Below are 19,881 nucleotides of genomic sequence, written 5' to 3' on the forward strand. Positions count from 1 at the left end.
TTCATTCTAGAAAAGAAATTAAAAACGTCAACGGTCTCAATAAAGAAAAGAAACAAAAAGAAAAGAAACAAAAAAGAATCCTAAAATTTCAAACGTTGCGTGCGGTAAGAGTCACTGGTCCACGGTCTAACTTAATATTTAATTTATATTAGAGTATTCCACAAAAGACGAAAATATATTACTTTCTCTCTTTCTTTTTTTAAAAAAAATTAAAATTTAAAAAAGAAAAACCTTTTGTCGTAAAAAGCAAATTATATAAAAATCACATTTTCGCAAATTGTGATTTGTAGAAAACAGACATAGAGACAGACAACAACAACAAAGACCCATTAATGGTCATCACCGATAAAAACAAGATACCATCTTCTTCAACGATTTCTATATCCGGGTAATTCGCGTAAGTTCCGGACCTCGTGACACAATTTTTTTTTAAAAAATTTTTTTTTGAATAAATATTTATATCTATTTTGCCTTTTGGTTTCAAAATTTTTGTTGTCTTTTTCGTGATTCTGAGCAAAACCCATATAGTTTATGGTTTTAATCTCATGGTGTGCAGAGACATTTGGCTTGGAAATCTTTAATGGGTATATGTTTTTTTTTTTTTTTTTACCCTTTTGGATTGTGCTTTGTTTTGTGTTTGTTTTTTTTTTTTTTCCTTTGATTGGTAATGGGTTTTGGATTTAGTTTGATTGAGTTTTGATTTGGTCTTTGTTCTGTTGCTAGATTTGATTGCATTGTTGATTTGTTTTTAAGTGGGAAAGGTAAATTTTGGCAAGACCCAGTTTTGCATCTGGTTGGAATTGGCTGGGGTTTGTGTGGTTTTTTTTTTTTTTGGTTCTTATACCTTACTTTTATTCTTCGATGGTTGTTCTAAGTGGGAAAGGTAGTTTATGGAACATCGAGCTTTAAATTTTATAAAAAGATGTTTCTTTGATTGATATTTTGAGATGGGCGACTGTTCTGGATTCTTATCTTGACTGTTTAGCTTCTTGATTTAAACTGGAGAATGATAGTTTTTGGAAAAATTCAGTTTGGCACTTGGTTGAACATGCTAAATTTGTTGGAATTGTGAAATGAGATTTGTCTTGTTTCATTGATTCGAGCATAGATTTTTGACTGCTTGATAGTTTATGCATATGGATATGGCTCTTTTTTCAAAACCCACTTTGAGTTTGTTTGTGTTTTGCTAAATTTGTAGGAGATTTGGTTAAATGAGGTATGGTGGAGGAATTGTGTGAAATTTTTTAGTTTTGGATTATATGTGTTTGCTTTTCTCATTATTGTTTACATTTTGTACAAATTTCTAAATCTGAAACACTCTTCATTTGGGAAATTTCATCTGTTATAAACAACCTTCATCTGTGTTCTTTCCTCTTCTTGTTCTCGTTAAAAGTTTGCTAAAGGCATTGGTTGGTATTAGTATAAATGTGCAATTCCCTATAAGTGTTATGGTGGAACGGTGAAGTTGTAAACTTATATCTGTTGCTAAGCGCTGCTTCTTATATCCTGTCTACTTTAAATGTTTTTTCATGGGGAGGATTTTCGTTGACATTGTTGTACTGCAGAGTATAATTGACCTACTGGGGTTGTATGAAGCAAAACAATAGATTAACTTCTGAATGTTGCCTTACTATCTTAAGTTGTTAGGATAAGTGACTAATTTTATGTGTTGGGTATTGGAGTATGATACACTCTAGTAGATAGAGGTCCACTAATTCTTCATTAAGTGTCTGGAATAATAAGTTGTATCTATCTAGTTGGTGGAGTTATTGTCTCCTATCAAAAGTAAGAATAGCACCTTTGAAATGTGAATTAAATAGGATAGCTGGGTTTTAAGCATACACGTAGGGTATTTTTTTGTGGGTTGTGAGTTTCCAATCAGTTGATCAGGTATCTGTTCCAACTTATTTATCAAAAAAAAAAAAAAAACTGTTCCAACTTATCTGGTCCAAGTTATGTTTATACTGAAAGCAATAATAGGTTGCATCGATGACACTGCCCCAAGTCCATTAAATATCCTTACAGTGGTCTTAGTTGAAAATGAAGTTACATATTGTCTCCATCTTGTATGCCTTAAGTGCATCCCATTGCTATGTATATATTTCTTATTTGGTTCTTATGTGAAAGTTTAAATGCATATTCTGCTATAATATATAAGTAATGTTCTTTCCCATTGATGTCTTTATATTTCTGACAGAACAACAGGGACATAGTTGCTTGGAAGAGAAATAAATGGGGAGTCAGTCACACTTCTGAGTCTTAGTCATTGACCTAGAAAATATAATTGGATTTGGATCAGCAATGGCTCCTGGTGGCAGTGCTTGCAAAGAAGTCCTTGAGTCTTATTCTACTGATTATGACATAGCAATGGCAAAGCTGGATAATAATAGTACACCTACTAGAGCTACAACTGGCTCAGGTGGAAAACAAGGGATTTATTCGACTAATGGTGTGCACGAACTGCTTGAGTGCCCTGTCTGCACATGTTTGATGTACCCTCCAATTCACCAGGTATGATTTTAATTCCCTTATGTTGTATTCCTGATCTTATCTTTGATTTGTTTCAGAAAGTAGGGCTCATTTTTCAGTGGATCTGTCTGATGTACATTTGGTTTGACCCCTTCAAGTACTATACAGTTATGCATGGAAGATCTTTTGGACTTATATAGTTCGAAAGATTGTTTTTCTGATGACTCTCCAATATATATGAGATTAGTAGAACTCTGTTTTCTACTCCACTTTTAAGGTTTTATTGAAGCTTGAAATGCTTCTGCAAACCAATTACTATATACCAGTAACTTTCCAAACATTATCAAATATACACAAAATGTACGATTGTTTCAGTTGAAAAGAGTAAAAGGAAAATTAAATTGTTGCGAAAGACACTCTTCTGGGTTGAATCATAATGGTAGTTTCTTTTTTCCTCTTTTTTTGGGGGTCTCGCTTAAAAAAATGTCACTGTTAAATTACTGATTATCCCAAAAGTTTAATCTATTGGGATATGATAAATTTAATCATTTAACCACACAATTCTAACACTCCCCCTTATGCGTGGGCTCAAACTACCTATTAATATGTGAAGCCCAATGCTTGGGATTTAAATGGGAGGTAGGTGGAGGAGACAAGAATCAAACTTAGGACCTATTGCTCTAATAATATGTTAAATTACTGATTGTTCCAAAAGCTTAAGCTATTAGGATATGGTAAATTTAATTATTTAACCACACAATTCTAATAGTTACATTTAATTTTGTTATAATTGCATTATAGAAATAGCTTAGCCTACAAGGAGTCTTGCCTTAATGTTCTCATTGCATACGGAATTAGTGGGCTCTTGCTTATAGGAATTGAAGTTTAGGGGTGTCACAGCAACTATGCATGTGTTTTTAGTTTCATTAACAGCATCTATGCATTAATCAATGAGTCTTTCTACACTTTGTTAGTATTATAATTTTAATTGTTCCAAATAAATTTCTACATTGTAGATGTGTGATACACCTTGCAGAAGGAAGGTTAGTGTATAAGGCCCTTTTGGCTTATGAATGTATTATCAGGTGGTTAGATTTGGAGACCATTTTTTAAGGTAGCTGAATAGCTTATGCATGAGAGAGGTTTTGGAAGCTTGGTTGCTGTATGGCTGGGGGTTGGATTTGGAATAAATTATAAAGTGCAAAAAAACTGCTTTATTTTGTGATTGTAGTAGAGTATCTCTTTGGTGCAAGTGATTTAATCTTTTAATGTGATTTTGGAAGATTAGCATTTTTGTCATTCAAATGTCTCTTGACTAATCTTTCCAAAATTACATTACAAGGTATGAATGTGACACTTTCTTTTTATTAGCATTTTTGTAGATATCAAACAAAAAAAACTAATTGACTATTCAATAAATTGTGACACCTTTCTTTGATAAACCAAGTTTGAATGTCATTTTAACCTATTGAAACTGGGAACAAAGAGTCTTGTCCATTTTCTCTAAACATTTGAAATTATTCTTTTTTGACACACATGCACATGTACTCTGTAGGTTTTCTAAACTCTCCTTTTTATCTGAATTCTTAATTTGTAGTGCCCAAATGGCCACACACTGTGTTCAAACTGCAAGATTAGAGTGCTCAACTGTTGCCCAACATGCCGCTATGATCTTGGAAATATAAGGTGTTTGGCTTTGGAGAAAGTTGCTGAATCATTGGAACTCCCATGTACATACCAGAGTTTGGGTTGTAATGATATCTTCCCATACTACAGCAAGCTTAAGCATGAGCAACATTGTCGATTCCGTCCATACAATTGCCCTTATGCCGGATCTGAGTGCTCTGTTACGGGTGATATCCCAACTCTTGTTGCACATCTCAAGGATGATCACAAGGTTGACATGCATGATGGCTGTACCTTCAACCATCGTTATGTTAAATCAAATCCACATGAAGTTGAAAATGCTACATGGATGTTAACTGTAAGTATTTTTTGCTCTGATTTTATAATCTAATTAGCTATATTGACTTGTGTAATTTCTCTGGACCATCCATTTCCATCTCTCTTCTTGTCTGTGTTTTATTGGCAGATGAGGGAGATGGCCTGGGTTCTGAGCTGTATGGTTCTCTAAATAATTTAGTTTTGCAAGATTTTTATTTTTTTATTGTTGGGGGAAATGATATGATCCTATCTTATCTCATATTTCTTACAACAAAATAAAGCCTTAATCCCAAACTGTTGGGGTTGGCTATGGATCCTCAATAAATTAGTTAGGGTTGAACTCATATATTTTTTTTCTCCGTTCTATTTTTTTTTTTTTAAGTCATACTCTTTGTTATTTTCTTAATTTACATGTCCTTTTGTATTACTTCTGCTAATGTTATTTTTGGTCTTCCAATACCTTTTTTTTCATTCCCTCAACTTATCCCATATTTCTTGTTTTTGTTTACTATATTTTGGTATCACTAACTGTGGATAAATGTTATTGATGATAGCAATATTTGGTCATTCTAAGCCATCAGGTGGAGTATAAGGTTGTGGATTCAAAATCCATTGGATGCATGTTTAATTAATCAAGCAAAAAATGATTTAGGCATTCTAAGCATGCATTATTGAAGATAGTGATTATTTGACTTGATCTTAACTTAAAATGTGTTTAAATGAAATTATAAAAACGATTCCTAGTTCCTTTGATGTTGGAAACTGGTAATAATTTGCTTTAGTGGTTTCATGAGCTTTAGGTTGCGTTTGGGAACAGATTATAAAAATAGCTTATTTTACTATTTAGTTTATTTTTGCTACTATTCATGGGTCTCACTGCACTTTTTGGTATTATTTATGGGTCTCATTATACTATTTCAGCTAGGTTTTACCTTTATTTACAGTATTTTCAGCAAAAAGTTTTCAATTTCAGCTAAATAAGTTGTTCCCAAACGGACTCTTAGTGCAGACATTTTGAAGAACATATCTCATATTTCTGAAGTAATTCTTTGTCCTTGTCATTTTAACCAAATTGCATTGTAGCATTTAGTGGCATGAAGAGTGAATTTCTCCTTAGATTCAGCTCTTTATTACATTTTATTGGGGGTAAATTATAAATGTTCTCCTTGGGAGTAGGGGAATTAGCTTTTGGGAAACCATAACTATGGATAAATGCTCCTTATGCTTTGGAGTAAAATGAAATCTTCATATTTTCCATTTTAATATGTGAAATTTAGCCCTCAATATCCTCAATGGGCCTTAAAGCTTCATGGGGAGGCCATAGAACAACTTTGTTTCATAACAGGTTAGCTTTGATCCTGCCTGTTCTGAGGGCTAAATTTGGTGCTTCATATGATACGTGCGTGTCACATGGGGAATTGATCAAGTTGGATTGAAAATTTGACAATTTCATTTTTACTTAAAACAACAAGGTTTGATGACCGTTTCTGAAGGACAAGGAAGTAGTAGTTATTCCCAACAACAAAGAGGCAATTTATAATTTGCTGTCTCTCTGTGTTATGAAAATTTATTGCACTCCCTATGCAATGTTTTAATTGACCTTTGTGCAGGTTTTTAATTGTTTTGGAAGACAATTCTGCTTGCATTTTGAGGCTTTCCAGCTTGGTATGGCACCAGTCTACATGGCCTTCCTAAGATTCATGGGTGACGAGAATGAGGCAAAGAAATTTAGCTATAGTTTGGAAGTTGGTGCAAATGGTCGTAAGCTCATATGGCAAGGAATTCCAAGGAGCATCCGTGATAGTCATAAGAAAGTACGTGACAGTCAAGATGGCCTCATTATTCAGAGGAATTTGGCTCTCTACTTTTCTGGTGCAGAAAGGGAAGAGCTGAAGTTGAGGGTTACTGGCCGAATATGGAAAGAAGAATAACAAAATGGATGGGTGGTGATTATTATGGCGATTGTACAGTAATTTTATGGGGTTGCTTCTTGTGGCAATGAGTGAAACTTTAGTTACTACGATTAGGCTTCTCTTTATGTTTACACGATGCCTCTGAAATCGATGCCTCTGTAATTGGGGTCGTATGTCTGCTGCCCTGCACTGGAGAGACTCCTTTGAAACTTAGTGTACAAGCTGGAAACATTAATTGGTCAAATTGTGGAGCTAAAAAGATTCATTTGGTACTATACAATGCATGTGTTTTACATCTTATTGTTCTTCTCCTGTTAATATTGTGTTCACTAAATTTAAATCTTTAGTTGTGGACTATGATTTGGACTTAGTTTGGATCTAGTACCTCCAGTGTATTGAACTTGTTGCGTTGTTAACATGTGGTCAAAAGTGAACACTCGTTATCATCTCAACTAGTTCAATGTATCGGAACCAAGCTACTTGAACCTATCAACATCCACCATCCTTCTCTCTTGGCAAATGGCACAGCAGTTATTGTTCTATCATTTGTTAACTCTACTGCCACTACTTATACATCACTCCAGGATCGCTAAATGTCAGACAATCAGTACTTTCTCTTACCGTTTATTTTAATAGTTAAATGGATGAGATTTTAGTCTCCTAGTATCTTTTGGCGAGTTAATTTCTTCAATATTAATCATATCATTAACGAGAAAACTGAAAAACTAAAACGTGTGGATGCTGAAATTGGGAGAAAGAATTATGCAGGTATGTGTTTAGTTAATGTCAACACTTGATTTGATGAGGAATTGAAAAGATTGGGAAGTGCTCGTTGAGTATGACGTGACCTTTGCGTCTCTGTGATTAGGAAATTTGAAGGTCCATCTTTGCATGATGAGGGTCCTTTTTTTTTTTGGGGGGGGGGGGGGGGGGGTGGTTTAATGTTATAATTTTTCATTTATCCCAATTTGAGGTTTATACGTTTGTTCATCATAATATTATGCATTTAGTGTTCGTTTAGAAATAACTTATTTAACTGAAACTAAAAACTTTTTCCTGAAAGTACTGTAGATAAAGGTAAAAGTTAGCTGAATAGTACAGTAGAATTCATTAATAATTCTAAAAATGTAGTGAGACCCATGAATAATAGCCAAAATAAGTTGAAAGTGGAGATAATGTAAAAAATTCAGCTCACCCCAAACGCATACTAGAACTACTAATATGGCCAGGAATGTGATGAGGCTGGCTTAAAAACATTAACAAATTCAATACTATTTGGTGTTAATTTATTTGGGTGTTTACTTTGGGAGCTAGCCTCATCACACTCCTGACCGTATTAATAGTTATAAATGCATAATATGATAGACAAATATGTAAATCTTAAATTGGGATAAATGAAAAAATTATGACACTAACCCAAACCCCCCCCCCCCCCAAAACAAAAGAAAGCCTCATTACATGCACTTTGCGCATGTAACGAGGCTAGTATATTGTAATTTGTTATATAGAATAACCTTAGTATATTGCTTCAGCTAAGCTGTGTTAAAAAAAAATCAAATGATAATACCCATAAAATCAAATGATAATACAGTTTATATAGGATTGTACTACATAAACGTGAACGTGGTATACTGAGAAGAAACTCAAGGATAGTTGGTAGCTACAATGTCTTATACTTTCAACTCGTAAAATAACTTTGCTGTGAATTTAAAATCTTTGAAGCATTCCATAGAAAAAAAAAAAAAAAAAAAAATCTTTGAAGCATTAATAAATGCAATTGAATGAACAATATCTTTCTTCGTACCGAAAACACACACACACACACACACAAGCAAAAAGATAATTTGGGATCAAACCTTTAAGCAGTAATACTTAAAAATAAAAAACAACCTTGTTAAGAAATAGAGGTACATGGTTGCTCAACAGCACTGGGTTATTGATAAATACATAACATTTTAATTTTATAACCGTAAATGAATCCTGCTCTACCTCACTTCACTACTATTGTTAACTGTGCACAAACCTCTTGCCCATCAATTATGATGTCAAAGTTCTTTATCTGTAAAATCGGCTTCTAGTCAATTTCTTTAGTCGGGTTGTGATCTTGTAGAAGTACGTAGGTTCTTGGAACTCATCAGCCAATTCTTTGAACTGGAGATCTATAGAGAAACTAAAGAGGCCGGGAAAAAAATATATTGAATGTGAACATTCAAAATAAGCGGGTAAGATAGAATGTAGAAACATGGAAATGAAGGCCAAATTTTAGAAATCTTTGTGAGGAAACCTTTCTCCATTTGCTTCTTTATTTTGCTCTGGTTTTGGGCATTTCAAACATAGAAATATTTTTTTTTTTGAAAACATGGAACTTGTTTGTTAGGCCGATGTGTTTTATACTAAACTTTAAAATATATTTTACTATTTGTGGATAAATTTAAGGTGTATTCCCTCTAAATCATTTAAAGCATTAAAGGAATTTGTAGGAAGTAGCCCACTTTTACATAGATTAAAGTGCATATGTTTTAACTAGGGTTGTCCATCCTGACCTGCCACTTGACCCACCCGCCCAAACTGTTTGTCTTAGACTGAAAACCACCTGACCCGACATTGGCAGTGGATTTCCACTTTCAAAAACCAAAATTGGCGGGTCGGTTGGCAGGTCTTCGCATGAAAAACTTACTCCAACTTACTCGACTGACCGACCTCCCCTCTGAAGCTTGCCATTCATCTCTCTCCCCCTCTTTCTCAGACGCAGATTAAGTGAGATCTCGACGAAATTTGTCAAGATTCATTGAGATCCGACTAGTTCTAGACGAGATCCGTCGAGATTTGGGCAGTTCTCAACAAGATCGGGTTGTTGTTGCTGCTCCATCAATTTCGACCGAAACTTACTCAACCCATGGTTTCCAACAGTTGGCGATGGGTCAGCTTTCCTGTCACCCAAAGTTGTCAGGATGGTTTCGAGTTGGGCACAAACCCGACCCGTGGACAATCATAGTTTTAACCCTAAAGGGTATAAAAAAAGTTATGAGTTCCATATCACATCACTAAGTATGCTTACGAATTTGTTAGGAAAGTAACATTCATTTTTCTTATTAATATTTGCAAATCATGGTGTTAACCAAAAAAAAAAAAAATTTACAAAATTTAATCTGACGTGCGATAAATATATATGTATGTATTTATGTATGTATGTGGAGGGTCGGGTCAGGCCTCAACAATTTAAAAAAAAAAAACTTGATCCGTCAACCAACCCAACCCTTTGCTTTAAAAGTTGAACTTGTCCAACCTGCTTGAAAATTGATATCATATATGAATCATATGATATACGTGCGAAGTGGGGTTGGATGGAGTGGAGTGCATCCAACGGTTTGGGCAGATTGAAATAACACGGATATAGGTTAGTCATCACTCATCACCAAACATTTTCTAGGAAAGTATTAGATAAAAAATTGAAAAACACCCATTGACGTCGAAGTGTTTGGCTTCTTGTGTTGGACCTAATTGCCAAATAATAGCTGAAAGTAAATAACAGGAGTAAGTCAATAATGATCCCCACTAAGAACGCGCTTTTTATTATTAGAGCAATTGTAAAAATAATGTAAAGGACTGTTTGATGGTTTATATGTAGGAATGTAGGATGCTGGTGACCTATTTCAACTCACATGACTCACAAGACCATTTTGTCTGCATTCATATCTGGAGTTGGACAAAATGAGAAAAAATGGATCAAGTATGCAATTATCACCGCTCACGCTCTATGGAACATTGTTATTTGGGCTTTTTGATTAGCCCATGGGTTCCACTAGAACATAGCAAGCTCGATCACCTAATTATACCTCATGCATCATATTCCTAATTTCCTCCTCAGTTGAACTCTTTGTCTATCTGGATGGACAATGTCAACACAGCGGCTGTGAGATCTTGTAAAAAAGGATAAGGTTCTTGGAGCACACTGGTGTGGAGTGTGCCAAAGGGCCTCCGACGAGTTAGTTAGTAAGATCAGAGCTTAACTGTAGAGAGGAATTGCTATTTGGCTAGATAATTGTAGTGCATATGTTGCACAAGAGTTGTGTACCTTTGTTCTGGTTCTTTGTGCCTTTTTATAGGTCTTTGCCCCTCATTATGAGGATGAATGTTGACCTTAATGGTCTTGTATCTGTTGGGAATAAGTGCTGGGGTATTATAGGATTTAATGTTCTTCTGCCCACTGATTAGTCTATTACGTTTTTACTTGTTTGTCAAGTGAGCTGCTACCCGTGTCATTTATGGGAAGCTCTTTTAATGTTGACTATCCTCGTCCATAGGATGGATGGAAACAGTGGCGGCTCTAAGAATTTTGTTTGGGGGGGTCATTAAGGAAGCTCTTTTAATGTTGACTATCCTCGTCCATAGGATGGATGGAAGCAGTGGTGGCTCTAAGAATTTTGTTTAGGGGGGTCATTAAGAAATTTAAATTAAAAAATTTTAATAAAAAGAGAACTTAAATATATCGAGTTATCTACCAAAAAAAAAAAAAAAAAACTTTTTACAATTTCCTTCTACAAGTTTTCAAATTTTGCATTGTTATACAATAGTTCATTATGGGTATTTCTTATTAATGTGGGTAGCCATGACTATTTTATTAGGTTAAGTTTATCTAAATTTTATTTTTATGTAGTTATTATTATATATTTGTCATTGTTTTTATAAAAATATTTTAAACTAAATGACTAAACTCAACTCATTGAATGTATATTAATTATTGACACATACAACCACACTCATTCATATATAAAATAATTCATTATGTGCTTACTTAACCAATCAAATACTTAAATAATCACTAACTTTGCAATTTTTTTCTTGAATTTTTCTAACTTTATGACAAAAAGTTATTTTAACATGATAATTTTGGAGAGAAAATCGGAAGGATAACTTTTTTAAGTATGTTTGGTTGGGTGGGGAGAAAGGAAAATAAATGGTGAGATCTGAGTGTTTCTCCTTGAATTCACCAAAAAGTTTTCTCCTTAAAATGGAGAGAAAACTAAAGGGAGAAAATGAGGTTGCTTAATAGACAAAAATGGCCATGTCCTATTCCTTTCTTTCTTTATCTCTCTATTTTTTTTTTTTCTTGGACGTTGCTTCTTTTTTTTTTTTTTTTTTTTTTTTTATTTAACATCTGATTCTTTGATTTCTCACTTTTTTTTTTTTTTTTTCAAATTCTGAAATTGTCTTACAGATTTCAACAACTATATCCACAAATTGTTCTTTTGAAAATAACTCATCTTTCTCTATATTTCTTTGTTGTGTAATCACACACACACACACACACACACACACACACACACACACACACATATATATATATATTATGTTTTGTTTCAATAATTTTTAGGCTTGGAATATTCAGATTCTTTAATTTTTTTGGCTTTTTGAAAGTTTTAACATTTGAATTTTTGGGTTTAGTTTTTGTTGTAACTGAATTTGTCAACTATATAGTCATGGATTAGTCTTTTGACGGTAGCTACATCTTTCTCTTATATTTCTTTGTTGTGTGATCAAATATTTTCATTACGCTTTAATAATTTCAGTTTTGAATCTTATACATGATACATTATACATTTATCCAAAGTTTTTATGTGCATTGTACAGGTTAGTGACTAGTTTTTATAAAACTTTTTCAGGATCTCACACAATAGGCGAAGCAAAGTGCAGAGTTATTCGACATAGGATTTACCATGATGCCAATATAGATCCCTCATATGCAACTTCATTGAAACCAAACTGTCCAAGCATTGGTGGTGATGACAATCTTGCCCTTCTAGATGTCACTACTCCAACATACTTTGACAATGCTTACTACAAGAATTTGCTGAGCAAAAAGGGTCTCTTGCACTCAGATCAACTACTCTTTAATGGAGGCTCCACAGATTTCCAAGTTGGTGCTTGTAGCTCTAACTCGGCAAGCTTTCTAACAGACTTTGCAAACGCAATGGTGAAGATGGGGAACCTTAGCCCACTCACAGGCATAAGCGGTCAAATTAGGAAAAATTGCTAGAAAGTCAACTAATTTGAGGCGCACACATCTACCATTTGTGGCAGTGGCGGCTCTATGAATTTTGTTTAGGAGGGTCATTAAGAAATTTAAATTAAAAGAAATTTAATAAAAAAAATTTGAATATGTCAAGTTATAAACAAAAAAAAAAAAAAAAACATGAATTTTTACAATTTCCTTCTACAAGTTTTCAAATTTTGAATTCTTACATGATAGTTCATTATGAGTATTTATAGCCAATATAGGTAGCTATGATTATTTTATTTTGTTAAGTTTGTCTAAATTTTTATTTTTATGCAGTTAATATTATATATTTGTGATTGTTTTTATAAAAATATTTTAAAATAAATGACTAAACTCAACTTATTGGCTCTATATTAATTATTGACACAAACAACCACACTCATTCATACATAAAATAATTTACTACGTGTTTACTTAACCAATTAAATGCTTGAATAATCACTAACTTTGTATTTTTTTTCTTTATTTTTTCTAACTTTATGACAAAAAGTTATTATAATATGATAACTATACACACTCATGTAACAAATCCTCTCTATTTCCTAATCATTAAATTATATAAAGTTATATTATATTTATATTGTACCCACAAACATCCATGTATATGTCAGTATTCACACAAATGACATTAAAAAAAAAAAAAACAGAGTAATGCATACAATCAATATTAGACACACTTATACATATATAATAAAAATTTATAATAAAGAGTAATACTTACAATTCACAAACACTTACTCTTACTTTAGAGTCAGAAATACTTGTACTAAGGGTGTATAAGATTTAAGTCAGGGTATGCAAAAATATTTTTAAGAAAAAATTAATGTATTAAACTAACAAAAAAAAATATTAAATATATATAATTTATTATTATTATTATTATTTAAGTCAAGGGCTTCATTTGAACCCTTGAACAGAGAGTAGCGCCGCCCCTGTTTGTGTGCCTATTGCGAATAATATGTTTCTTCTCGTTGCCATGCATTGTTGTTTGGTAGTTGACGGGTATGTAATATTAAGAACAATAAATCTTGTGATACAAAAGATTTCACAGTTTTTGTGCTTTCTTTTGTATTTGATATTAGTGGAGTCAATGTAAAAGTAGTGTTACTCCGATCACAATTTAGGATTTTAGTAAATTATGAATACATTTTTTTTAGAAGAATATAAATTATGAATAAGTTGTGAACCATTTTGTGAAAATTTTTATCTCTAGTATTGCTATATAAAAATAATGGACATTGGTTCAAATATAGTTATTCTCTTTTTATTGTTATTATTATTACTATTATTATTATTATTATTTTGTTTTACAAAAATATAATAAAAACAAGAGAATTCAACAACTAATATGTAGCGAGATAATCTTAAAATAAACAACTTTTTCACTATTGAGATGGCAAAGAAACTCAATCAAGAGAGAGCAAGCCAAGTTTAACCTTAATTAATTAACAACAATCCAATGGACAATCCACTAACTCTACAATATATATATATATATATATATTTTTTTTGGGAGAAGAACTTTAATGCAAGTAAATGTCAGATGTAGTAAATCCAATATAAAAAAAAAAAAAAAAAAAAAAAAAAAAAAAAGAGAAAGAGAGAGAAATAACCTTTTTATGTGAAAAAATTATGAATAGAATAGAAAAGAGTATTGTAAATTTATAGTAAAAAGAGAGAAATAAGAAAAGTAAAAAAAAAAAAAGTAAAATAAAGGGATAGAGAAAGTACAACAATAAGTTGGAAAATTTATATAAAAAAAAGAATTAAAAATAAGAGAGTAAATGTTGAAAATGGTTGGAGAATATAACCATTAGCATAACTCAATAGAAGTATAACAATAATATATATTATGCTTCAACTTTTAAAGAGAGAAAAAAAAATTAAGTACCAAACACAAATTTTGTACAGTAGAGTAATATAAGTGGACTCTCTTTAATTACAGTGCGGCTGTCAAGTCGTTTGTGAAAGAAAATTAATTTAGCCTTTTTGATATGACACTTCAAGTACAATTTAATGTCATTTGCAGTAACATGTTGCATGGTTAGTCATTTCACTCATTTGGTGTGGTGTGTTTGGACCCAAATTTATGAATGGAAACAGTGTCTCAGCTTAATATTCACAGGAAAATTAGTCAGCGTTTGGTTCCATTTTTCGAGCCCAAAACTCACGTTTCTAAGCCCAAAGGATTTTTTCTTTTCTTTTTTTTTTTTTTTTTGATACAGGATTTTTTCATATTGGACCCTTGCAGCGGGGATTGCAAAAATGCAAATATGATTTGTAATGTTACCGTTGGTCATTTGAAGTAGGGCTGTCCACGGGTCGGGTCGGGTCGGGTTTGTGCCCAACTCGGACTCAACCCGACTAACTCGGGTGGTTGAAAATTTGACCCGAAACCGACCCGCCTGATCTGGTCGGATTTTTGGTTCGGGTCTCGTTGGTTTCGGGTGATTTCGGTTCGGGTCTCAGGTTTTATCGTTGGGGACAAAATCTGGCCGGATCCGTCGAGATCTAGACGGATCTGTCAATATCGAACAGAAATCTGGCCGGATCCGTCAAGATCTAGCCTAGATTTCGTCGGATAACAACGAGATCACGCCGGATCTCGAAGGATCTCGCTGGATTAGTCCAAGATTCCTAATATTTCGCCAGAGAAGATGATTGTTTCGGTTCGGGTCGGGTGTCACGGGTTTTGAAACGTAAAACCGCCAACCGACCCGTGTAGGTGTCGGGTTAGAGAGTTCGGACCCGCATTTGACCGCTGGAGACGTCGGATCGGGTGGCGGCGGGTCGGGCTCGGTCGGGTTGGGCGGGTGATCGGGTGGGTTGGACAGCCCTAATTTGAAGTATTATTCAAAAAATACCCTTGTTTTTATTATAAAATCCCAATTTTATTCAGATCTCTACCAAAAAAAAAAAAAATACCGCCATTGAGTTGGAGAAGAATTTCTCTACACTTTATGCTCCCTCCTTGTCAATTGTAAGTAGCCCAAAAAAAGCATTCTACCGTGCCAGTAGTAGTGGTTCTTCTTTCCTTTCCTTTCCTTTCCTCCAAATTTTAACCAACCAACCACAAAATAGACAGAGAATGACATGCAAAGAAAATTATTGGCAGAAGAACATACACAAAAGAACAGATAGAAAATACGACAAAATATACATAGAAGGAAAAGAATCTCCACTACCAATCTCACTCTCAAATCTCAACATCTAATCGCACTTCCAATTTGGTTTTAGGGTTACACAGAGAGAGAGAGAGAGAGAGAGGAGTTGATTTTGGGTGAAATTAAGAAAAAATTAACTTACTCTTAATGATTTTTAATTGGCATGCATGAGGTTGGATGACAAATTTGAGAGGAGTTCAATTTGGTTCTTGGAAGCTGTTTGATGAAATTAGAGAAAAGGAGAAGCAGAAAGAAGATAATAGTGGATGGGAGAAGATAAAGGTGAAAAGTGGATAAGGGTGAAATAGAAGTAAAAAAATTTAAATAAAAGTAAAAGGTGGTTTGAGTGGGATTCGTGTCCATCATGCAAGGAAATTTGTAAAATAAAATTTTCAATTGTGCAACAAATTATAACAAAATTTTAAGGATAGTTGAGGCATCAAATCTTTCATATATTAAAATAAAATTAAATAAATTAATAAAATATTAGACTAGGATTAGTCACAACTAAGAGCATCTTTAGCAGAATAGCCAAATTTTTGTACTGTTTGGCTAATGAACAGTGATATTTAGCTTTTGCCTACTCACTTTTTCAAATACACTTCCAACAGATTCTCTATCCTATTCTCTATCTCATTTAAATATTATTTTTTCATTCATTGTTTATTCTTTTTTTAATTATCATTTATTCTTTTTTTAACAACTATATTTTTTAATAAGAAGTGTTATATTTACAACATTTTACGCAATATTTTTACAACAAAATTTATGTGGAAAGTTGTTACTAGTTCTAATTTGAACCCACCACTGAAATTATTTTTTACTCGCCAATATTAATTAATGACAATCTATTACTTAAAATTTATTGTAAAAATATTATGGTAATATTTTTCAATTAAGATTTTTTTATATATTATTTTTCTTCCTACCATTTCATTTTCATCGTCCACGTTTCATTTCTTTTTTTCTTTTTTCCTTTTTTTCTTTTTTCTTTTTCTTGCTTTTCTCCACCACACAAGGGTCCAGGCCCCTCTTTTATTTTCTTTTTCACCTCATCTCAAGAACACTCCAGCGTCTTCACATCAGAGAGAGAGAGAGAGAGAGAGAGATCGGCTTGTCGTCCTCCAGCCGCACTAGTCGCCGCTCTAGCCACTACTCCAGCGCTGCACCAGTCGCCGCTCCAGCTACTGCTCCAGCGCCGCTCGTCGTCCTCCCCACCACCATCAAATCGGCTTGTTCTTTCTTCTTCTTCTTCTTCTTCTTCTTCTTTTTTTTTTTTTTTTTTTCGGTATTTGCTTGTTCTGATTCAACTTTGTTGAAGGCATTTGTGTGTAGAAAATCATTTATGGTATATGTTGGATACACAATAAGGCATACAATCAACTAGATACACCCATCTTTGAAGACATTAAGGCATACCATCACCCCTCACCACATTTATCTTGTCAAAGCATGAAACAACTACCGATTATAGAAGCGGCAATACTATATGTTGAATGATAGCCCCGAAATGCAAACTACAATCAATGGTATACAAATGTGAAATAAAAATGCAGTTGGATCCCTCTTGAAGAGAGCAAGGCAATTGCAACAACCAAAATGGATGCCAATATTATCTAATGATGATAATATGACAACCATGTGGATACCAAGTCATCACAAAATTGGAAGATTTGCCAAGATCCAAAGACAATTGCAAAGACTCTCATATATGAGAGATAAGAGAGTGGCACTCAAATTAGTGCAAGGGCATAAAGCAATGGACATGGATCCTCTACATTTGAAGGGCATAGGGTTATCCCATTCACATGTGTGCTATTGCCACATCACTTAGCATATGAATGTGCCTTGAACCTTGAATTAGAAAGAGAATATATACCTACGAGATGCGAGATAGTATACTAGGACATATCACACCCTTTCCCATTGGAGGAGGTAGTATATCGTGTACCTGGCATATATGCTGGTTACAAGATATAATTTTTCCAATTGGAGTGGGTCGAAGGGCTAGAGAGTATGACATATATGAAGTACACAAAATAATAAGAGTAATTTTAGAACCACATAAAAGCCCACAACTTTTTCTCTATCACTCATAATTTACCACAAGGACAATTTTGGCAAAAATTGTGATTTTTTTTATGTGGTCCTATAATTTTTGAAATAATAACAGAACCTCTCTTGCTATTATCGTTCAGTCAATTTTAAGAAAAAAAAAGCCCAAAGGCATAAAAAATTTCACACCCCTTCTTTTTGCCTTTAGTAATGTGGTGGAACCAAGGTGAATTTTGAGTGTAAGAAATTTTCAATGTAATTTTACTTGTAGCAAACCCTTCTAAGAAAGGACAATTAAGTATGTTCCATAAACCAAGGGTGCACAATATTCCCTGCAAAACTCGCATTCACATCTGGATTGTGATCCACTACAGTAATAGGGTATAGTTAATATTGTACCGGGTGCAATTTGTTTCAAAGACTAAGATTAAAAGTTAAAATCGTAACTTTTTTAATTTTCAATCTTAACCCTTGAAACAAATTACATGCAATACAATACGAGGAAAAAAATAATAAAAAAAAACTCACAAGTTACCATTTACATACATAATGCCTTTTCCATGAATTTGGATATGATACAATAATTGCACCATGCAATTATTATTTGATATGAGAAGTAAAAGTTAAATCGGCAATAAAACAAATAAGTTTTTTTTTTTTTTTTTAAAGATCCCANATTTTAAGAAATGGATTTTGTTTTATGTTTTGTGTTTTGTGTTTGGATTATGTGAGAAACGGAGAGAATGAGAGGGAAAAAAATTCAGAGGAGAGAGAAAGAATTGATAAACAAGTAGCTGAGTTAATTTTTTAATCCAAGAAATTCAATAGCTAATGAACAATAGCCCATCAGACTTGATGAGCTACTGTTCATAAGCCAAAAAAAAAAAAATCAAGGTTTGCCAAACCCGAATCTGCTGGAGCATGAATAGTATACAAATTCTCCAAATTTTAGCTATTATGCTTAGATACAGAACATGTTGGAGATGCTCTAAAAACAAAGAGTAATGTGAAAATATTGTCACATTTTAGTGTACCTCTAAAATTTTCAAATTAGTGCTACTTTTCTTTAGAAATAAAATAGTGCTATTGACACAATATTTTCATAACAATTTCATAATAAAGTTTTCGCACTAAGTTGTTAATGGTCCTCATCTGGACCTACTAGTGAAAAAGATGTGGTGTACCTTGTGAAAAACTTCATGAAGTTCTTAAAACTTAAGAACAGTGGGAAATATGGTGACAAAGGGAAATTTCAGAATTCTAGGAAGGAGAAAAGGGAATTCAAAGGGAAAGATGGTGGAGAATCCCAATCTTCGTAGGGAATCACGTGCTTCCAGTGTAATGGACATGGACACTTCAAGAAAGAATGTCCCAATTATTTGAAATCAAAGGGAAAGGTCTATGCCACTACTCTAAGTGACTTAGATTCATCAAATTCTGATTCTGAAGGAAGCTGTGATGAAGAAGGAAACTACTTCGCACTTATGATCATTGCTCATGTTGAGTCCTCGGAAGTCCTGAATAAACTTGTACAAGAACTTGGGGAGCACAGTGATGAAGAATCAATAGGAGTTGTTGAAGAATCAGATGCTGAAGAAGACGAAAGCACTGCTGGTCTCCAAGACAACTACAACTCACTTCTTGAGAAGTCTGGAGAATACACAAGGGTGGCCAAGGCGACTGTGAAGAAGATGAAGAAAGTAGAGGAGGACTATCGAAGTCTCCTAGCATGGCATAAGGAGGCAAAGTGTGAAATAGAAATGTTGAATGGAGAGCTGACCGAAGCATATGCTAAGATAAAGTTTCTTGAGCATGAAGTGCTTCAAGCAAATGCTAAGGTAGACTGTGTCTCCTCTAAGAAACTCAATAAAATGCTTTCTTATAAAAAAAATCAGTCTCAGACAAGTCCGGAATGGGATATACCGGAGGGAGTAACTCATCAGCCAATGTCACCAAAGAAGTGAGGTTTGTGAAGGCCAAAGAGCTAATTGTAGAAGAGTCTGGTCCTGATAAAGTTAAAACTGAAAAGAAGAAAAATGTGGCTGATCAATGGGTGTTAAATATATTCCATAATCCATCAGAAACTAGATTTGAAGGTAGAGGAAGATCACAACGGGGTCCTAGAACAAATCATTTATGGTATATGTTGGATACACAATAAGGCATACAATCAACTAGATACACCCATCTTTGAAGACATTAAGGCATACCATCACCCCTCACCACATTTATCTTGTCAAAGCATGAAACAACTACCGATTATAGAAGCGGCAATACT

The 19,881-nt window shown here is 33.6% G+C and overlaps 2 protein-coding genes across 2 annotated transcripts; both read left to right on the forward strand.

The window, feature by feature from the left end:
- Window positions 1-260: 260 nt before the first annotated feature.
- LOC112038361 (E3 ubiquitin-protein ligase SINAT2) lies at window positions 261-6,626 on the forward strand. Its single transcript, XM_024071169.2, has 4 exons — window positions 261-397; window positions 2,198-2,511; window positions 4,067-4,453; window positions 6,024-6,626. The coding sequence occupies exons 2-4, from the start codon at window positions 2,302-2,304 to the stop codon at window positions 6,342-6,344; spliced, it is 918 nt and encodes a 305-aa protein (XP_023926937.1). The 5' UTR covers window positions 261-397; window positions 2,198-2,301; the 3' UTR covers window positions 6,345-6,626.
- Window positions 6,627-9,988: 3,362 nt separating this feature from the next.
- Window positions 9,989-12,363, forward strand: LOC112038355 (cationic peroxidase 1-like). Its single transcript, XM_024071162.1, has 3 exons — window positions 9,989-10,056; window positions 10,433-10,503; window positions 11,990-12,363. Exons 1-3 carry the CDS (start codon window positions 9,989-9,991, stop codon window positions 12,361-12,363), a joined length of 513 nt encoding a protein of 170 aa, XP_023926930.1.
- Window positions 12,364-19,881: the final 7,518 nt, after the last annotated feature.

The sequence above is a fragment of the Quercus suber genome, unplaced genomic scaffold, assembly GCF_002906115.3.
Source record: "Quercus suber isolate HL8 unplaced genomic scaffold, Cork oak 2.0 scaffold_1, whole genome shotgun sequence".
In the NCBI taxonomy this organism is placed as follows: Eukaryota; Viridiplantae; Streptophyta; class Magnoliopsida; order Fagales; family Fagaceae; genus Quercus; species Quercus suber.